The sequence below is a fragment of the Hippocampus bargibanti genome, linkage group LG17, assembly GCF_051943395.1.
Source record: "Hippocampus bargibanti isolate YZ-2025 linkage group LG17, ASM5194339v1, whole genome shotgun sequence".
Taxonomy (NCBI): Eukaryota; Metazoa; Chordata; class Actinopteri; order Syngnathiformes; family Syngnathidae; genus Hippocampus; species Hippocampus bargibanti.
The window spans coordinates 15,422,324-15,444,236 of record NC_142750.1 but is presented as its reverse complement, the minus strand read 5'-3'; the positions used below and the strand labels follow the sequence as shown (position 1 = coordinate 15,444,236).

General features: G+C 41.8%; 1 protein-coding gene and 1 long non-coding RNA gene across 2 annotated transcripts; both read right to left on the bottom strand.

The window, feature by feature from the left end:
* Positions 1-7,935: 7,935 nt before the first annotated feature.
* Positions 7,936-18,316, bottom strand: LOC148885965 (ATP synthase F(0) complex subunit C2, mitochondrial-like). Its single transcript, XM_089018910.1, has 5 exons — positions 18,205-18,316; positions 16,280-16,327; positions 12,088-12,153; positions 9,749-9,924; positions 7,936-8,291 (listed from the first exon to the last, which is right to left on the bottom strand). The coding sequence occupies exons 2-5, from the start codon at positions 16,316-16,318 to the stop codon at positions 8,177-8,179; spliced, it is 396 nt and encodes a 131-aa protein (XP_088875036.1). The 5' UTR covers positions 16,319-16,327; positions 18,205-18,316; the 3' UTR covers positions 7,936-8,176.
* Positions 18,317-19,102: 786 nt separating this feature from the next.
* On the bottom strand, positions 19,103-21,447 carry LOC148885964 (uncharacterized). The gene is made up of 2 exons (XR_016118144.1): positions 19,731-21,447; positions 19,103-19,535 (listed from the first exon to the last, which is right to left on the bottom strand). It is a non-coding gene; the product is annotated as an uncharacterized LOC148885964 (long non-coding RNA).
* Between the last annotated feature and the right edge of the window lie 466 nt (positions 21,448-21,913).

Here is a 21,913-nt window from a genome sequence, read left to right as displayed (position 1 = left end):
AGCGTGGAAAATGTGTCAGGCTGAGACGCACATCAAAGATATCAAAGGGCTTGAAAGAGATCAAAGCCGCGGCGTGCACCGGTGACGCCACAGGGCTCCCCTCCTGGATCCGAAGTCGGTGAAAGCGATGAAGGAAAAATGAAGAACAATAAAAAACAAACGTCGTTCGGCTACCCGGAGAGGCCAGGCACGATAACTGTCGATCACCGGGCATGGCGGGCGTCAGTGGGGGGTTGGCCGACGTTGATGATCGGGAGCACGGCAACGTGTGCTCTACAACTGCCGGGTTGAGTCGGTCGATGGAAACTTTCCTCGCAGCCGTCGAGTCGATTCCGGAAGGTCTTCTAACCGCGGAGTTCTTCGGCTGGGGTCGGTCGAGTCGGGGAATCGATGAGGGAGAGTGAGGACGAAGGAGCGTGGGGTTGGTCGTTCTGAACGGACAGGTCGGTCATCGGTGAGTGACGTTGACCCGCTCCTTTCTTGGACCCCATTAGGGTCGGGGGGGTGCTGGAGCCTATCTCAGCTGTCTTCGGGCACCGTCAGGCGGGGAAACCCTGAATTGGTTGCCAGCCAATCACAGGGCATAAGAAGACGTACTTTGTGTGCCCTGCGATTGGCCGGCAACCAATTCAAAACAGTCACTCTCACACTCACACTGAGGGACAATTTGGAGTGGTCAATCTGCCTGCCATTCATGTTTTTTTGGAGTGTGGGGGGAAACCGGAGGTATGTTTTTTTTTTAGGTTGGGGAGAACATGCAAACGCCACACAGGGAGGCCGGACCGGGACGCGAACCTGCGAACTCTGCACTGTGAAGCCAGTGTGCTAACCACTCGACTATCGGGCCGCCCTCGCTATGGGTCACATTTACCCCAATAATCCACTCCGCTCTGTCTAACTGCCTTTCAGATATCAAATGCTTGATGCAAACAGACTTTCTCACTCTTAAAGGACAACCGACGTCTCCGGACAAGTTGTGTCCATAATTTGTAAAATGGCTTCAAATGACTTCTACTGAGCGTGTTTTACAAAGATTCCAGCACATATAGCTATATTTTACGTTTTAAGACTCGCACTGAATATTCAGCAAGTCTTGTTTTTGAGTTGGTGACGAGTCCGTACGTGACGTCACTGAAGGAACGCCCCTGACCGAGAAAAAGACACATTGCAGCAGTCCTTCCATCGCGTCAATGTATTTTGCTGTACTGTTTGGTCTGAAAATCTTGTGTTGCACCCAAAAGCTGCCAGAACAGGGTGTCCAAGCTCCATATAAGGAATTTATCAGCCTGTGGAAACGGAGGTGGCCACAGGAGGTCGCCATTTTGTGCCTCTTTTCTGGTAATCCGTTTCTCCCCAATGTTGCCTCAAAATGGCATGGAATAAATTATTTAATCGATTGCAAACATGTATGCTTTCCTCCACTATTTGAATCATATAACTGGAGGTGTAACAAGAAAGCATATTCTCCGAATCAGAAGCCATTGTTTTGATTCTCCAGAAATGCAAGACGTTGTGGCGTGACGTCATGAACTGGGGGCGGGACTTTCTGAAAATGCCCAATTCGCAGCTCAATTTTTTTGCAGATTTTGGACACTTAAAGTCATTTTTAATGGTGTTTTGCATTTGAAAAAAATATCATACTGCGTGTTTTGGGTATTGTTGATGCTATAAAACGTTTTTCTGATGTTAGTTCACTCACTCATCCCATGGCCTAGAAGGCCGTAGGGGTGACATGATGGACGTCTGGGCAGTCAGAGACCTCCAGCGCTCTCGGTCTTCAGCAGTTCGTAGCAGGGTGAGGAAGTTGCAGCCTGTCCATTCCTTAATGTTGTCCATCCAGCACTTCCTCTGTCTTCCTCTTCTCCGCTTCCCTTCCACTGTCCCCTCCAGAACAAAAAAGTGACGTTGGTTGTCCTTTAACTGCACTAAATCTCAACTGCTAATAATCGTTCCTCAGTCTCTCACCCAAATAGCCTCCAACTATACCTCATTATCTACAACTGCACCATGTTCTCTCACCGTCACAACCCTGGCATCCTTTTGATATTATTAACCTGTCTTCTGACCAACATATCACCCAAATCACCAACACTGCATTCTTCCACCTAAAAAAAAATTACGTCTCTGCCCTTCACTTTCTTTCAGCGCCACTCAAACCTTTATCCACGCCTTCATCACCTCCCACATTGACTCCAGCAAAAGCATCCTCTACAGTACAATCTGCAAATTCCTCAATAAACTACATACAGTACATCCAGTAAGCTGCCTCCCGTCTACTAACCCAGACCCGCACTCATGATCACATCACCCCCATCCCTAAAAACCTTAGCTGGCTCCTCGTTCCCCTCCGTATTCAGTATAAACTCCTCCTACTCGCCTATGAAGCCCTTCACAATAAGGCCCCCTCCTACCTTTCTGACCTTCTTCACCATTATGCTTCTTCCCTCAACCTCCTCAAACACAAAACTCCTGGCCATCCCTATGACCAAGCTCAAAACCTGGGGGGGGGGGGGGGGGGGCTTCTCTGTTGCCGACCTCACCTTCTGGAACGCCTACCACTACACATCCTCAACTGTACAGACCTCCAATCATCTCTTAACTCGCGCATTCCGCAATGCATTTAATACCTTTTAATCACTTTTACGCATTTTTGCTTTTTAGTTAATCTAAATGTGTTTAGTGTAAATAATGTATGCTTGTCTTTAAGTGCAGTCATGTAAAGTGTGTTTGAGTAACAGTGACGTGCGGTGAGGTTCATGGCTGATAAGGCACTGACGTCATCGTCAGATTTACAAACATATGAACTCCACAGAGTAGCTTATTCACCATTTGATTGGCAACAGTTAATGTGTTTTGTTTAAAATGTCATGTCAGCATTCTTTATATACTGGATACAAACTAGCATAGAAAAAAAGAATTAAAAAAAAACGTTATCGTGTTACCTTTACTTATAAATGAAGTCCAAGTCTCTCTGTCTCAATGGAGATCACTGCCAGTGAAGAAAGTCGTCCTTGATAAGTCATGTTCCGACTGTATGTTTTCAGTCTTTTGTGCTGAAAATGACCACTCCACTGATGCTGTAGTAAATAGCTGGAACAGTGAGCTGGAGCAACTTTGTCGCTTCAGGAATAATTTCAATGAGATCCTTCTTGACCAAAAAGCTGAGAAGCTGTCCAGGAGATTTACATTCATCCCTCATCGTTTGTGAGCTATACAATCCGGTGTTGGTCTTCTCTTAATAATTATCTCCTGCTTCAATTGAAAGTCCAGTTTAGAAAATTCTTTCAATGTAGATATGTAATCCTCCATTCTGAAAATAAGGCCAAACAACACGAAAAAAATGACTGGATGGTTGCACTTAACTTGCTAACTGTTTACTGTCGCTTGCTGTCACTAATTCTATTATTCTGCAGCCGAGGAGTCGCAAGAAGAATCTCTAATCACCAGCACCCCCTGTCATGAGGCAGGAGAACTGTGTGCCTCAACTATGCACACAGTTTTGATAGTAAAATAAACACTGTAGTACTTTGTAATGTACAGTAACTCTACATTATATACACCAGCTAAACTATAGAAATTTAGTTCGTACACGAAAAACTTTTGAACACTCTAATAGCGATATGCAGAGGGACAGCAATGCGGTGTCACTGCAGAACAAGCCAGCACAGTTAGCATAGTGATTGTGCAATTCATGGTGACGCTCAACCGTCCTCCCGTGACTGCACGTCACTATTGAGTATGGTGAAGTCTTTCAAATTTTCTTCTTTTCCTTTCGGCTTTTCCATTCAGGGGTCGCCACAGTGAATCAATGTCCTCCATCTATCCCGGTTTTGTGCATCCTGTTCTCTCACACCAGCTACATTCATGTCCTCTTTGACCACATTCATAAAACCTCCTCTTTGGTCTTCCTTTCGGTCTCCTGCCCGGCAGTTCAAGGCTCAGCATCCTTCTCCCGATATAGTCACTCTCCCTCCTCTGGACATGTCCAAACCATCTCAGTCTGGCCTCTCTGACTTTCTCTCCAAAGCCTCTAATATGAGTTGTCCCTCTAATGTACTAATTCCTGATCCTATCCAACCTGGTCACTCCCAAAGAAAACCTCAACATCTTCAGCTCTGCTACCTCCAGCTCTGCTTCCTGTCTTTTCTTCAGTGGCACTGTCTCCAGTCCAAACATCATGGCTGGTCTCACCGCTGTTTTATACACTTTTCCTTTCATCCTAGCGGAAACCCTCCAATCACACATCACACCAGACATTTTTCTCCAGCCGCTCCAGCCTGCCTGGACACGCTTCTTCACTTCTTTTCCACACTCTCCATTGCTCTGGACAGTTGACCCCAAGTACTTAAAATCTTCCACCTTCTTTATTTCTTCTCCCTGTAGCATCACTCTTGCACTTGGATCTCTCTCATTCACAAACATGTATTCCATCTTGCTGCGACTGATCTTCATTCCTCTCCTTTCCAGGGCATATCTCCACAGCGCTAGTTTCTCCGCCACCTGTTCCCTGTTCTCGCTACAGATCACAATGTCATCTGCAAACATCATGGTCCAAGGAGATTCTTGTCTAACATTGTCTGTCAGCCTGTCCATCACCATAGCAAATAAGAAGGGGAGTCCCACCTCCACCTTGAATTCCTCCGTCACACGGACAGCACACTTCACAACTGTCTTACAGTCATGATACATGTCTTGCACCGCTCGGACATACTTTTCTGTCACTCCAGACTTCCTCATGCAATACCACAGCTCTTCTCTGGGCACCCTGCCGTACACTTTCTCCAGGTCTACAAAGACAATACAATTCCTTCTGACCTTCTGTGTACTTCTGTATCAGCATTCTTAAAGCAAACCCTGCATCTGTCGTACTGTTTTTTGGCATGAAGCCATACTGCTGCTCACAAATGTTCACTTCTGCTCTTAGTCTTGCTTCAACTACTCTTTCCCAGAGTTTCATTGTATGCCTCATCAACTTTATTCCTCTGTAGTTAGTACAACTCTGCATATCTCCTTTGTTATTAAAAATGGGGACGAGTACACTTCGTCTTCGTCTAAGATCTTGTTGAATAACCCAGTCAGGAAACCACCGCCACCTCTCCAAGACACTTCCATACCTCGATTGGTAAATCATCAGGCCTTTCCACTCTTCATCCTCTTCACCGCCCTCCTCACTTCATCGTTGCTAATGTTTGCTATGTTTTGGTCCACAACAGTAACATATTCTACTCTTTGTTCCTTCTCATTTTCCTCATTCATCAATTCTTCAAAGTACTCTTTACATCTTGCCATCACACAATTGCCACCTGTCTCGCCAGCCTGTAAAGATCAGTCTCGCCTTCCTTGCTGTCCAGCCGAGCATACAAATTATCATAGGCCTCTTGTTTGGCCTTTGCCACCTTTACTTTAACCGTGCACTGCATCTCCTTGTACTGCTGTCTACTCTCGTCAGTCCTCTCAGTGTCCCACTTCTTCTTTGCTAACCTCTTTCTCTGTATACACTCCTGCACCTCCCCATTCCACCACCAAGTCTCCTTATCTATCTTTCTTCCACTTGATACACCAAGTACTTTCCGACCCGTGTCTCTGATTATGTTCGCTGTCGTTTGCCAGTCATCTGGAAGGACTTCTTGCCCACCCAGTGCTTGTCCTACCTCCTTCCTAAATGTCATGCAACACTCTTCCTTTTTCAACTTCCACCATTGTGTCCTCACTTCAGCCTTTGGTTTCTTCATGAGATGTGAGACAATGTCTTTTCGTCAATGGATGCTACAGCTTCGTGTTTGCTTTCAACATTTAGCTTGTAGCAGACGTACAAATTCCACCATGACGTCCCTGATCCACTGCTGACATGGATGCTTTGATCCTCTCCTCTTTCAACTAGAACTGCTTCATGTCATCACAAAGAGGGTATAGCAAGTCCGGGGCCGCCACAAAAATGGACAAAATCCGACTTCAACGGACAGTTAGGACGGCGGAAAAAATCATTGGCACCGCCCTACCCACTCTCGAGGAGTTGCACACTGCAAGAATCCGAACAAGGGCACGGAAAATCCTACTGGACCCTCCGCACCCTGCCCACCACCTTTTCCAACTACTCCCCTCAGGCAGGCGCTACCGATCCATGCGCACCAAATCCAGCAGACATTTAAACAGCTTCTTCCCCCAAGCCATTAACTCTTTGAACTCTTCAACAGTAGCCAAAATGGAACTGTATAGTGCCACTTAGCAGTTTTTTTGACGACGATACTAGTGCAGCGTGTTCTACCGGAAACAAATTCCTTGTATGTTCTACATACTTGGCAATAAAGATGATTCTGATTCTGAGAATGAATGACTCTGTGTCTTTATGTTGTCATATTTGTTATTTTTTCATTTTTTTTCCCCCCAAGATGGCGGCGCGTGAACACGCAGCGGCTCCCCTCTCCCGGCAAATTGGCGTTTTCATGTTTATGTTTGTTAAAGTAATTATAAGTGCCTTGCATGCTGGGTCCGAGAGGACAGTAATTTCATCTGTGCTGTATGTCATGCATATTAGCATATTTGACAATAAAGCTGACTTTGACTTCATCTTCCTCACTGCCAGCGTCATCACACCACCAACCTATGCTGTCTGGCTACACTCTCACCAACCATTACTTTGCAGTCACTGATTTCCTTTAGATGGCGCAATTGACACAAAATGTAGTCTACCTGTGTACTTCTGATTCCACTCTTAAAGTATTCACAATAGCCATTTCCATTCTCTTAGCAAAGTCAACCACCATCTGTCCTTCAGCCTTCCTCATCTGGAGTCCAAACCCGCCCATCATCTCATCATCTTTGTTTCCTGCGCCAACATGTCCATTGAAGTCTCCACCAATTACAACCCTCTCACTTCTCGGGATGTTCTGTATGACTTCAAAGTCCAACCAAAATTTCTCCTTCTCCGCCAGCTCACATCCTACTTGTGGGGCATACCCACTCACAACATTGAAGTTCGCGCCTTCAATTTCTAGCTTCAGACTCATCATTCTATCTGATACTGTTTTACTTCTCAGACATTCCTAACAAACTCCTCTTTTAAGATAACCCCAACTCCATTTCTCTTTCCGTCTTCACCATGATAGAACAACTTAAACCCTGACCCTAAGCTTCAAGCCTTGCTCCCTTTCCACCTGGTCTCCTGGACACGCAGTATGTCTACCTTCCTTCTCTACATCATGTCAACCAGCTCTCGACCTTTACCTGTCATTGTTCCTACTCTTAGTTCTATACTCTTGGCGTTCAATTTCTCTCTTTTCCTCCGGGCACACCTCCCTCCTCTCCTTCGTCGACCAACAGTAGTCCACTTTCCACTGGCACCCTGAAGGTCAACAGTACCAATGGCGGCCGTTGTTAACCCGGGCCTCGACCGATCCGGTATGGGATTCAGAGGTTTGATTCGCATATTTGTTTTGGCAAAAATTTTTACGTCGGATGCCCTTCCTGACACAACCCTCTGTATTTAGCCGGGCTTGGGACCGGCACAATAAGACACTGGCTTGTGCCCCCTTGTGGCTACATTGATGAAGTGCTTTCAAATAAAATGTATTATTATTATTAGTACTACTACTACAAGGACTGATGCGTAGGAAAGAACGACTGGTGCTGTAGAGTGAAACAACTAGGAACTAGACTAAAATAAATTTGAGTGATGTACTCATGTTAGTGTCCTTGAATATGTATGGTCAGGTTCAATGTTATGCAATTTGGAACAATCCAAGTAGAGTTTGCTTTTTAGTTACTTAATAAAGTACATCAACACAACACTTACTCAATTACAAATAACCCGTAGTGTCAACCTCATGAAGAACATGCTATTGTAGCATTAATAGAATTTCTTCGAAATTAACATTCAGGACAGAAACATGATAAAGATTTATAAAGAAAAGGCAAAAATGGAAATTAAAGAACGAGTTTGTTCCAACCATTTATTTGAGATATTTTTCAACTGAAGAAAAATGTGTACAGAACATAAAAATGTATACTGAGGTGTATCAGCCTCAACTCTAAATTCTGTTGATTGGAATGGCCCATCAGCGCTTTTTCAGTTCCTGTTCTGGAACATCAGCACTCCCTCCGTTGAATGGAGGGAGAGTAACTTTGATGGAGAGGCGATGGGAGAGGTGTAAAAGGATGCTGAAGAGCGTTTCCAGATTTACATGGCAAACAGGATAAGGAATGCCACCATCAGACAGAAGAGACCCATAGCCTCGGATAGAGCAAAGCCCAGGATGGCGTAGGAGAAAAGTTGTTGCTTTAGGGAGGGGTTCCTGAAGAAAACAGAAATTTCAGTGCCAGGTATCAAACAAATTACATTTCTGCTACTATTCAAATAGAACTGGAAGATGAACCACAATCTTAATTGGGATTTATATTTTGGCTTCTCTCAATCTTGAAAACGTTCTCAGCCAAGAAATACGATTGACGTGCAAAACGGCATGATACGCTTCTGCTTCTGAGCGTGTGCCACATATGATTCTGCATTTCCTACACGCGTTTTCAGCTGTTTAGCTATTTAACGACACCAAGTTGGAGGTGAATGGAACATGAAATGCTCAACAATGAATTGCACACATTGTAAGTTACATTTATAATCATTTCTCTTTTCGACCATAATCCATTCAAGAAGGTTGCACAAAAAGCAATTTGTTCGAAATCCGAAACAATTTTATGAACCAATGATTAGGGGCCAATACACTGGCAGAGAAAAAAAACCACTCAAATTTGCATAAATCACAACAAACACTTCTGCTTACAATGAATGTTACATGAGGAACTGACGTGTAAGGAAGGTGAGGAGTCATCATGGCGTTTTTGAGTTTGCTCAGTTTGGTGGAAAACCGCCTTTTGGTCATAAAAATCTCAAATTTTCTGGTTAAAATTTGATTTGGTCGATCACAGAGACGTTCGACAACCGAGGTTCGAATGTATTTCGAAATTGCCCATTCACTAATAGATTTCAAAACTGTGTTTATCAGGTTGTTTCATTTTGCATGAAAACAGACCTTTCCATTTGCTTGGAACATTTATTCCTTGGCATCATTTACTATCCATTTGTGACAAAAAGGTTTGAGTCAGAAACGTCACATAGTGTATCAACTCTGCTGGTAGCCTCTTGCTTTCAATATTACTTCCATAAATAATAGCGGGTTAGGATTGGTAAGGAGAAACATATGCTCGAGGCTCCTTCAAGATAAAATACCTTTCCTAAGCATTTGAAAAATCTTATCTGACACGTACTTCCAAGTTATCTTGTTCAGGCAGGATAGCAAATGATAGGTAGGATAGCAAAAATGAGAATGTGAGGATGCTCGAGCTCAATGGACAAGAATACAGATAAACTCACAAACACAGTCACTCCACCTAACTAACCAAGGTCTCGACTGTTCATGATGAAACTTTAGTCATTCCAGAAGACATTGCATTTTGAAAAATGTTTATTGTGAATTACAGATTATTCTACTTTTGCAATCCAAAACACCTCCAACGAGTTTTCCCTCCTCTTTTCAAATATTTTTTGTACCCACAGAAAGCCCGCTAAGCAATTTAGGTGTGTATTAGACAAACTTTTGATTAAATAACAATGAATATTGTCAGGTGCTTATCGGTATGTGCATTTTAAAACTCTGATTCGTGTGGATGAGCATGTACCAAGTTTAATTACATTATCGGATGACCGGAGCTACAACCACTAATTAATAACACTGACGTGAAGAAAAAAAATTACCTAGCATAGCCAATGATGAGGCTACCAAAAACGGTTCCAATTCCAGCTCCAGAACCAGCAACTCCCACTGTGGCAGCACCGGCACCAATGAACTTAGCAGCAGTGTCGATGTCCCGAGAGACCGCACTTGTCTGGAAAGCGCGGGTCAGGACTGGTGACTGAATCGGCAACAGAGCCTGGAAATGACAAGTATCACCCCCCACGAAAAGTTATGATTAGTAATATGAAAGAGAAAGATTTAAGTGTGTCACTCACTGGGCTTCTGAGAAATTCAAGCAGAGCATTCAACCACAAACAAATGTAAATATAGTTATTTTAATCAAATACGTCAATCACTATCTTGGCCAAAACAGTGAATGACAAAATTCCTGAACAACATTTGCTACACTGGTTATGCATGAACATCGAGGCAGGAGAACGATAGGAAGACCATAAACTTTCAGAACTTTGCTGCTGTGAAGTGTAAATTTCTCCATTGCGAGACCAATAAAGGCCAATCCAATCCAAAAAGGGGGTTTATGGACGTTAAAGACAACATTAAGGGAGCTGCTGTGAGAGAGGAGGATGCACAAAACAGGGTTAGATGGAGGACACTGATTCGCTGTGGCGAACCCTGAAGGGAAAACCCGAAAGGAAAAGAAGAAGACACTGTTTATGGATGGAAAGCTGATTGAACACTCTAAATCAGGGGTGGGCAAAGTTTTTGGCCTGGGGGCCTCATTGATTTTTAAAAATTGACAAGATAAATTACATATAAAAAAGCTGCATATGTTAACAGTCCATCCCAAACTTCAACAGAACAATACAAAAAAAGCCCGCACAAAAAAAGCTTGTGACTGTAAAGTGTCCTTGAGAGTTTTGAAAGGTGCTTAGAAATTAAATGTATTATTAAACTGTTTTATGTAACAGTATCTGTCCTGTATGAGCATCGAAGCATGTAAACAACATCCATGTATAATGTTAAGCAGATTCCTTACTTACAGACAGTGTATTGTCGGTGTTCAAATACCTGACATGTTTCGGCGACTACTTCCGCCTTCGTATTTGAACACCGACAATACACTGTCTGTAAGTAAGGAATCTGCTTAACATTAGTTATCAAGTAGACAGGATGAATTTAGTACAACGAACATCCATGTATGACAACACAAGCAACTAAGTACAACAATATATTGCCCACAAACTGCAGCATACAGTACAGGTACACAAATAAAAATATATACAAAGTTCTGATAATTTGGAGACAAAATGAGACGAGTGAGGTGGTAACTTTTATTTCCAACTCACTCATTGTCTCTTACCCCGGCTTAATTAGCAAACATGACAGCCTTGCTCAGCTGATGTCGTGCAACAAACTTTTGAAGCACGCCGTGGGATGCTACAAAGTATTCGATGCTCATTGCTATGGTGCTTGCCTCCTCTCTTATTAGCCGTCCAGTAAGCGGAAAGTAAATCCGTACTTCAAATCGAATCTCAACTATTTACCGGATCTGGCCCGCAGGGCATCGATTGCTCAACTCTGCTTTAAATTGTCCCCAGGTGTCAACGTGAGCGCTGGTGGTTTGTCTCCGTTTGCCAGGTACGCAGTTGGCCCCCTGGGTCTGAAAATGGGGCCAAATTCTAATATGGGTGGGGTCCAATTTAACTAGATTGCCGAAGTATACAAAACCAATTAAAATAAACTAAAATACAATCATTGGAGCATGATATTTTGAAATTGCAAATGAAAAAAAAATATTTCAGAAAAAATCTAGTTTTCTAATATATCAACAAACAATTTTAATTCAAGTCAAAGAATGTATTTATAAACATTTTCAATTTTCTTTACTTACGAAACAATCAATCCTGTGCTATTTTGATATTGTACGATATTACAAAGACAAAGAACAGATTTAGCACTATATATCTTACTAGTGTCTACTGAAACAAATTCCTTTGCTTTGCTATATCCAATGTGCCGCAACAGCTCTGAAATAACTCCCATTAACCACTAAATTTGAATCGTGAACAGCAGTTTGCTGCAACGAATTGTCACTACCCTGCGCAGACGTATTCGATTGTTTCTTCAAAAATGAGAATATGCTTGTTTGCTGAGTGTGTGTAGTGATGCGTTCCAGGTGTACCCTGCGATTGGCTGGCGCGGACTGCCTGAAGACAGCTGACAAGGCTCCAGCAATGTGTGAGATGGAAGGTGGTGCACTGAAGATTCGGCACTAAACCAAGGCAATTACCCCACAACAACAAATACTTTTGACAAAACAAGTCAGTGTGCTGACATAACAGATAAAATTGAAAAATTAAGATTGAGTAACTGGGTGCACATGATTTCTAGTTCTTACCTGCTCTGGTCTGTTAAAAAAGGAGACAGCGACTGGCCGGGCAAGGACTTTGGACCCTCCACGCAGCTACATCACATTTAACAGACAGGAGTCACACACTCAGAAATTATTCCCGTTTCATTTACATTGAAATGCAATAATGTTCTTTAATAAACATTTAATGTAATCATTTGAAATAATACCAAGCATTGCCCATGATCGGTGACAAAAATTAAGCCTTAATTGACTCAAGTCTAATAGTTCAATGATTTTAAAATGTCAATGTCATTATAGAATATACAGTAAAGTCTCGTTATATCGATATTCAAGGAAGTCCGAAAAAATATCGATATAACCGGGACTATCGATATATCCGACCCTGTTTGCATGTAATTTTCTACGTACGTGCATAGAAATAGTATCGATATAACCGGGACTATCGATATAACGAGACATTACTGTATACTGTACAGCAGGGGTGTCAAAGTCATTTCTTGGCGCGGTCCACATTATAGTTACAGTTTCGTCTCAAGTGCAGTTATGAATTTGGGGAAGCCATTAGAATGTTTCATCCCCTCAACTATTACATATAAAATGCACAACAAATTGAGAAATAACAAATTTTCAAATCTCAAGTCAAAAATGATGACTCTTATTGCGATTTACATAGGACAAAAAGAAATTTTTGTTCGGACTTTAGCAAGCATCATGGAATTTCAAAGGTTTGATTTGCCCTTGCGAGCCGAATAAAATGACGTAGTGGGCGAGATTTGGCCCCCGGGCCTTGACTTTGACACCAGTGCTGTACAGCATTGTTTTAAAAAAATTGATTTTTCGCCAACTGTCAGCAACCATGTGGGGGGAACTTAATTCAGATCCAAAACGTTTGCAGTTTTCAAATTGTGTAAACAGAAATAGAAAATAGACAGCCTAAAAGGTGGTGGTTAGCAATGTTCCCTGCAAAGATTGGTAACAAACATTTCATCAAGTGTCGTGGTGAGTTGTATTTTTATTTCTGTGCCGGTCCATCACAATATGGACTGGCAAACATAACTGTACTGCCTGCCAAAAACAAGAACAGCTCGTTATTATGTCCTAATAATGAGCCGTGCTTTTTCCTTTTTCACTGTACTTTTTACCCCATGTGTTGGATAAGAATCAGAATCGTCTTTATTGCCAAGTATGTAGAACACACAAGGAATTTGTTTCCGGTAGAACACGCTGCACTAGTATCATCAGCAAAAAAATTGCAAAGAGGCACTATACAATTCCATTTGGGCTACTGTTCAAAGAGTTAATGGCTTGGGGGAAGAAGCCGTTTAAATGTCTGCTGGATTTGGTGCGCATGGATCGGTCGCGCCTGCCTGAGGGGAGTAGCTGGAAAAGGTGATGGGCAGGGTGCGGAGTGTCCAGTATGATTTTCTGCACCCTAGTTTGGAGTCTTGCAGTGTGCAAGTCCTCGAGAGTGGGCAGAGCGGTGCCAATAATTTTTTCCGCTGTCCTAACTGTCCGTTGAATAAGGCAATCAAGTCGATTTATTCGAAATTGGATACAGTGCAAATTGATGAAGCCGAATGTCTTTCCACCACACTTGCAAATCCCAGATGGGATAGAGTGAAAAGCATCTGTTAAGCAGCATGTGTTATTCAAGTTTTTTTTGTTCTTTTGACTTCAAGACGACGCCGCAAGAGTGGCTGCCTTTCCAGCAGCTCATGTATTTTGTTTTTCTACTTTCATTCCTTTCATCACTTTGCTGCTGTGAAATGTAAATTTCTCCACTGTGAGACTAATAAAGGCATATCCAATATCCAATATCCATCTGTGGATTGTTGTCAGGCCTGGAGTGGTCAGAGACAGCACAGTAAACATTGATGGAAGGGGAGGCTGCCGTACTAATGGCTAGTATGGATAGCCACAAAGATTTCCGCTGCCAAGGCTCACTACCTCCAATGCCAGAAACATAACACATAGAACGAGGAAAATAAAACTACATGTACGAGGGAAAATACTGTGCTCACGACTGTTACATTTTATTAATTATAGAGACCTACTAAAATTTCTGACAATTGAGTGCAACATCTTTTGAGGCCAATCAGAGCAAAAAGTGATATTTTAGACAGTGTAAAAATCAAGAGAGTAAAATATTCAGCAATGAAGAGCTTCAGATTTCATTTCAAAGCATTTACAAAAGATACAGAAACAATCACTAACTTTATCTACAAGTATCAAAGTGTGAGCCAATCTGGATCCAGACACACACACACACACACACACACACACACACACACACACACACACACACACACACACACACACACACACACACACACACACACACACACACACACACACACACACACACACACACACACACACACACACACACACACACACACACACACACACACACACACACACACACACACACACACACACACACACACACACACACACACACACACACACACACACACACAGTAAAGTCTCGTTATATCGATATCGGTTATATTGATAATACTGCTTATTACGATACTATTTTCATTTCCCGTGAACATTTCTAGGCTTTTTATGTATAATTAGTTACGTTTAGTACGATTCATGGTTATTACGATAATCCGGTTAATACGGTGGTCTTTTTCATCTCCCGCCGGCCATTTTGCTATGTTTATATCGATACAAAAGATACTTAAGGTGAATCGATATTTGCTTAGGGGTTTCTATACAGTACCACCATTATCGAAATCTGTATCGGTTGCGCCGTTGGTCACGTGACTTTGTCACATGACCATCTCCCGTGTCTTGGGCAGTGTAGCAGATGCCATTTTCTACCATGGCGAAACGAAACATGCTGATATCGCAGCAGAAATCAAAGCCAAGTATGCCCCAGAAGATTCCCATAATGATGAGGATGATGCGGATGAAGAACCAACTGAATACACACCTATTGCAACAAAGACACAAGCGTTGCAAAGTGTTATGGACGCACGATCTTACTTAGAATCCAGAGAAAATGCGTCAGGTTTTTTAGAAATGTTAAACAAGATTGAATCGTTTATGTTAAAAGGTGAAGATGTGAAGCAGAAGAAGATTGAAGATTTTTTTTAATTGCATAATAAGATGCAAGCGTTGCAGTGTTTTGTATACATGTACACTGTACTGTATATGAATGCAAACGTTTTTTGCAACAATGTTTATTGTTTTGTCTGCTGAAGCGTGATGATTTTGAAAACTACATACTGTATTAAAGATCCCCCAGTCACGTAACCGGTTTCCGTGTTTTGAACTGTCATACGCGAGCACAATAGAAAAAAGGTGTAGCAGAGCTGAAATACAGTATTGTTGTTTGACACCAATTTCAACCACGGGGAAACGCAAGAATTGTGATATCCGAACAACGTACAAGGCAATTGTGGCTGTGGAGGACAAGCCAACAAGCAAATCATTCATCGCGAAAGAGTTTGACGTGCAGCAGAATACTTCAACGCAAGTAATGTAAACGTTGCCGTTTTTGTTTTCCATCCCTGTATTTAATTGTTTTATTCCGATATCTTTATCGCTTGCAACAATCACTGTTTTTCATGTTTGTACATGCTGGCGTTCGTGGTTTCGTGTGTATAGAACAACGTGAGGATTTTGCATTGGTTGCATTTTTGAAAGGAAATAGTCATTAAAAAAGTGTAAAGACGTTTTTATTTAATGCACAAGTTTATTTTTCACTTCACTACTGTACAAAAAGCATGCTAGATGCGCAATACATGAACCCAATGCTAAAATGACATGCCATATCAAAGATCCACCATTTACCTATTGCCCCCCCCCCCCCCCCCCCCCCCATTAATGCAGTTCGGCGCAGGACGGATATATCGATAGTACGGTTATATCGGCGGCATGTTTTCTGACTCGCGATAATATCGATATAACGAGACTTTACTGTATAAACATATGAAAAGTACAACACTTAACGCTGACGACCTCTGAATATTTTACGTCTTGGTCTACACAGGATTGAATAAGTAAATCAATCACCGTATGTAATTAAATGTACTTCTCAAAACGTAATATTAAATCATAGTGTCATGTTGCTACATATGTTGTATTCCTGCTTTAACTTTTGGGGTGGTTAGTTTGCTTTAAAAGCTCTCGTGATCTTTACTTGCATTTTTTTGAGCGAACTCACTAGAGGCATTAAGCAAAATTGTTCGTGCCAACTTACCACAGCAGGAGAGGTGACAAACTTTGCACAGGAATACATGGCTAGAACCTAAGAGAATGAGACAATTTGCAATTTGTGTCATTGTTATGTGCAGTGTCCCAGAATGAAACTTCAACATTGACTGAAATTTATCAGCAAAGTTTTAAGCATGCTGCATCATCATTAATTAGTTTGTGATTGCCGTTATGTCTTCGCTATGCACGTTCGGGAACATTTGGATTAAACACCTGAAGGACAATTTGGGAGAACACTAATATTGCCAACTAAGGTGGACTGAAATACGTGCGGAGAATCGTATGAACATGATGCATGTCAAGTCTAGCGATATATTGTACGTCACCACAGTTCATTATAAGGTTAATCCAATTGTCAACAAAAGACTGCTTGGATCAACAGGAGATCTTAAATTTACCGATGAAGCGGAGTGAAGGGCTACAGCTCCTCTGCTCACAGGCGCCATTTCCTGAAGCCTGGAGGACACTTAAAGGACAACCGACGTCTCCGGACAAGTTGTGGCCATAATTTGTAAAATGGCTTCAAATGACTTCTACTGAGCGTATTTTACAAAGATTCCACCGCATATAGCTATATTTTACATTTTAAGAATTGCGCTGAATATTCAGGAAGTCTCGTTTTTGAGTTGGTGACAAGTCCGTACGTGACGTCACTAAAGGACCGCCCCTGACCGTAAAAAAGACGCATTGTAGCGGTCCTTCCATCACGTCAATGTATTCTGTTGTACTTGTTTGGTCTGGGGACCTCGTGTTGCACCCAAAAGCCGCAAAAAGAGGGCGTCCGAGTGCCATATAAGGAATTTATCAGCCTGTGGAAACGCAGGTGGCCACAGGAGGTCGCCATTTTGTGCCTCTTTTTTGGGTGAGAGATGTTGCCTCAAAATGGCACAAATAAAGTATTTAATCGATTGCAAACATGAATGCTTTCCTCTTCAGAACTATTTGAATCATATTCATAACTGGATGTGTAACAAGAAAGCATATTCTCCGAATCTGAAGCCATTGTTTTTATTCACTAGCAATGCAAGACGTCCTGGCGTGACGTCACGAACTTGGGGCGGGACTTTCTGAAAATGCCCAATTCGCAGCTCCATTTTTTTGCAGAATTTGGACACCTTAAGTCATTTTATTGGTGTTTTGCATTTGACTAAAAATATCATACTGTGTGTTTTGGGTATTTTAGATGCTATAAAACGTTTTTCTGATGTCAGTTAAAAAAAAAAAAAGTGACGTCGGTTGTCCTTTAAACCCAATCTGTCAACTGGCTTTTCGATTGGAAAACGAGCCGTAAAATATTTGGACTGTAATCAAAAGACTGACCTCGTGGCGGATCCACACCACAACTAGTTGTCATGGCACTTTGGTGGGACACGCCGCCGGAGCAAGCAAGTCTCAATATCAAGTTGCTAAGCTAACCACTGTAGCTGAAGGTCAAAATGAATTACGAAGGACCAGAGACAGCCGATAGACAGTTGAGAGCGCAAACTATCAAAGGGGTATATCCGCGCAATGTATTGCAAACAAGGCTGACACTGAATTCGTATTTCAACTTCAAACTGCAGGGTCTTTGCAAGAGGTGCACGAATGAAAAGGCGGAAGGCCCGGAGACGGATTCTGACATCTTACATCCATCAACTCCATAATCAGTCGCGCAGTACCGTGTAGAGACAATAAAACCTTTTGCATGGATGCGCAATATGGAACTAGAGGTATAACTTTAGACACATTAACGCAAATTAGTGACATGCGAATCAGGTGACATTCATTGGCAGACATAGCTGTGGGGCTGGTGTAGTTAGAACCGTTTTTTTCTGACAGCTCATTCGCAGACTAATAATGTCACAGACGGATGCATTAAAAAACGGACCACTCTCGGTGTATGTAAGAAAGACCATATACAGCATATATTACCGGTTAGTTGCGTTTTCTGGAGGGTCCGGAATTAGCTTCTCTGTTACCCAGTGGGATCAATGAACGTAGAGCAAAAGACCGTCACCTTGTCATTTATAAGAAATGTGTGCACGTCCTAAGCGCCCATTGGATAGAGAATCTCACCAACTCAAGTAATAATAGACGTCATTGCCAAACTTCCGTTATTGTAGCCTATTGAGGAGAAGTGTGTTGCTGTAGTGCGTATTTAATTGGTTACATTTAGTGTAGGTGGAACTACTGAACCGAGAACACAAACAACGATTGGGCAATCTTGCCCGGTGACGAGTTGACCTTTCAAACACATCCGATGTCCTCTTCGGCTATTGGATAATCGATAGGAAGTTCCCACCTTCAAAAGAAAGTTACCATAGATACCGCAAGGGAATACCACAATAGTGTTGGGAATTACGTCTGTTTTTAAAGAGTCGGCTTTTTTGGATCGGCTCACGAAAAAGAAAACCAGCTCGTACGGCTCCTAATGGATCCTCAGTTTTTTGTTGCTTAAATTAATTGACTTCCAAAATGGTGCAAAATTATATGTAAAAGGAATTACTAATGTAAAAAACATACAATGTATAATTTGGTTTAAATTTATATCACTTTATTTATATTCTTCTGAACATAAAAAATGTAGTACAACAAAAAATAAAAGTACAAAAACAAAGGGCCATGTCAATACAACGCCAACAAAAACTTCCAATGTTTGGAATATATATATATATATATATATATATATATATATATATATATATATATATATATATATATAAACCACCACAGGCTCTGGTTTATATATATATATGTGACGGGTGTCACAACAGTGACTGTCTTCATCCCCACGATGCTGCTGTATTAATGAAGACGAGACGCGTGGATGTGTCTTTTTATTTCTTTTATTTCTGCAACACAGTATGGCAGAAGGGATGGGTGAAGTCGCATGGGTTTCGTCTTGTGATTAACCTGAATCTCCTCGAGATTGTTCTCAAATGCAAAACATTGTAGATAACAAAACAGAATTAACAACATGTGATCGTATAGTGGTTATTTACAGAAAAAGAGAATACAACACAAGTTCACTGTTATTTACAAGATGTCCCTGAACGCATCATGGGCGGAGACTCAGCAGAACACGCGGTGCGCTTGTAATGGCTGGCGCACAGTTCAACCAGCCACGGACACTCACGGGCAAATGAGACACGACACAAGAAACTAAATATTGTTCAATAAAAACGAAATGAAACAATTATTACCTGCAACACAGTATGGCAGAAGGGATGGGTGAAGTCGCATGGGTTTCGTCTTGTGATTAACTGCGATAGAAAAGCGCATATTCCTAAATTCCACTCGACAAAACGTGAAGTAAATAATGACACAAAAAGTAATCTGGACTCGAAATGAATAAGGGAACTAATTAGATAACACTAGACAGTACAAAAGGGGAAACAAAATAAGATATTGTCATGAAAATGCGCGTTAATCAAGACCAACAGAAAATTGCGACTCACCCTGAATCTCCTCGAGATTGTTCTGGAAACTATGGGCGGGACATAGTGCCACACTGTGCGCCGTTGCGTCACTTCCTTCATAATTTAATAATCTAAGCGCACAACTCCGTTACATACACCCCCCTTAAATTATGCAGAAGTGAGGCAACATACACACGGAAGACAACAGAAAGACCAACAGGCAAAATAGACAAGGTTATCGGGCAAGGATGTACAAAAATGCTGTCTAATTATGTCACTCATCTGACCAACTACGTCAGGTGACTGGAGTAAGGGATCTGTCGCCGGTGTGTCAGGGTCTGTGTGCTCGTCGGAGATGCACTGTACTGGGTCTGGGAAGGAACTCTGTCCCCACTAACATAAGTGGCCTCAGCTCGCACCTGCCCATTCCCCTCTGTACAAACTACATCACCCTGCATAGCACTACATAACTGTGACAGACTGGAGAAAGGTATCTGTTGCTGGTGTATCAGTTGTCTGTGCGCTTGTCGTAGATGCACTGCACTGGGTCTGGGAAGGAACTCTGTCCCCACTAACATAAGTGGCCTCAGCTTGAACCTGCCCATTCCCCTCTGTACAACCTACACCACTCTGGATTGCACTATACAACTGTTACACAGTTGGGAAGCCTCTACCTCTAGCAACACACTCATTCAAAGGTGTGCTACTGGTTAAATGTAAGGAGCTCATTCTTAGACTTAACACACAAAAACACGTACATGAAAAAAAAAACACTAATTGCAAAACAGCAGGTCAGACAATTAACACACTACATGTATTTCCAAAACGGGGGTCGACACACCGTCCACCGAGTGATGGGACTGCACAGCGTCTTCATTGTGCAGCATCGCGGTCCCGGTCCGAAGTGGAGAGTCACTTGTGAATCCGGGTCACGGCACCAATGTGACGGGTGTCACAACAGTGACTGTCTTCATCCCCACGATGCTGCTGTATTAATGAAGACGAGACGCGTGGATGTGTCTTTTTATTTCTTTTATTTCTGCAACACAGTATGGCAGAAGGGATGGGTGAAGTCGCATGGGTTTCGTCTTGTGATTAACCTGAATCTCCTCGAGATTGTTCTCAAATGCAAAACATTGTAGATAACAAAACAGAATTAACAACATGTGATCGTATAGTGGTTATTTACAGAAAAAGAGAATACAACACAAGTTCACTGTTATTTACAAGATGTCCCTGAACGCATCATGGGCGGAGACTCAGCAGAACACGCGGTGCGCTTGTAATGGCTGGCGCACAGTTCAACCAGCCACGGACACTCACGGGCAAATGAGACACGACACAAGAAACTAAATATTGTTCAATAAAAACGAAATGAAACAATTATTACCTGCAACACAGTATGGCAGAAGGGATGGGTGAAGTCGCATGGGTTTCGTCTTGTGATTAACTGCGATAGAAAAGCGCATATTCCTAAATTCCACTCGACAAAACGTGAAGTAAATAATGACACAAAAAGTAATCTGGACTCGAAATGAATAAGGGAACTAATTAGATAACACTAGACAGTACAAAAGGGGAAACAAAATAAGATATTGTCATGAAAATGCGCGTTAATCAAGACCAACAGAAAATTGCGACTCACCCTGAATCTCCTCGAGATTGTTCTGGAAACTATGGGCGGGACATAGTGCCACACTGTGCGCCGTTGCGTCACTTCCTTCATAATTTAATAATCTAAGCGCACAACTCCGTTACATATATATATATATATATATATATATATATATATATATATATATATATTCCAAACATTGGAAGATGAATATATATATACTTTTTGGCTGACACACTGTCTGGGAACCAATTAAGTTCGGAAGCTGAGGTCTCACTGTATTGAAAATCTAATTTCCTTATCCTGTAACTAGACTAGTTCTAGAACACACAAGACAACCTTCGGTGTCTCGTCAAACTACTTTCATACCAATCGGATGTTGCTTTTTAATTTTTTTTTTTTTTCAGAAATCTGCATTTTCAACAATTTTAAAATTCAAATGTAATTATCGCATGAATATACATCCTTATTACAAACCAGGCAACCCAACGTATGAACAAATCCGATATTGAATTTCAAAATTAAAATTCCTTTAAATTGTACATTTTTTACACATGGTTGTGAAAAATAATTTACATTTACAATTACATTGCAATCCTGCCAGATT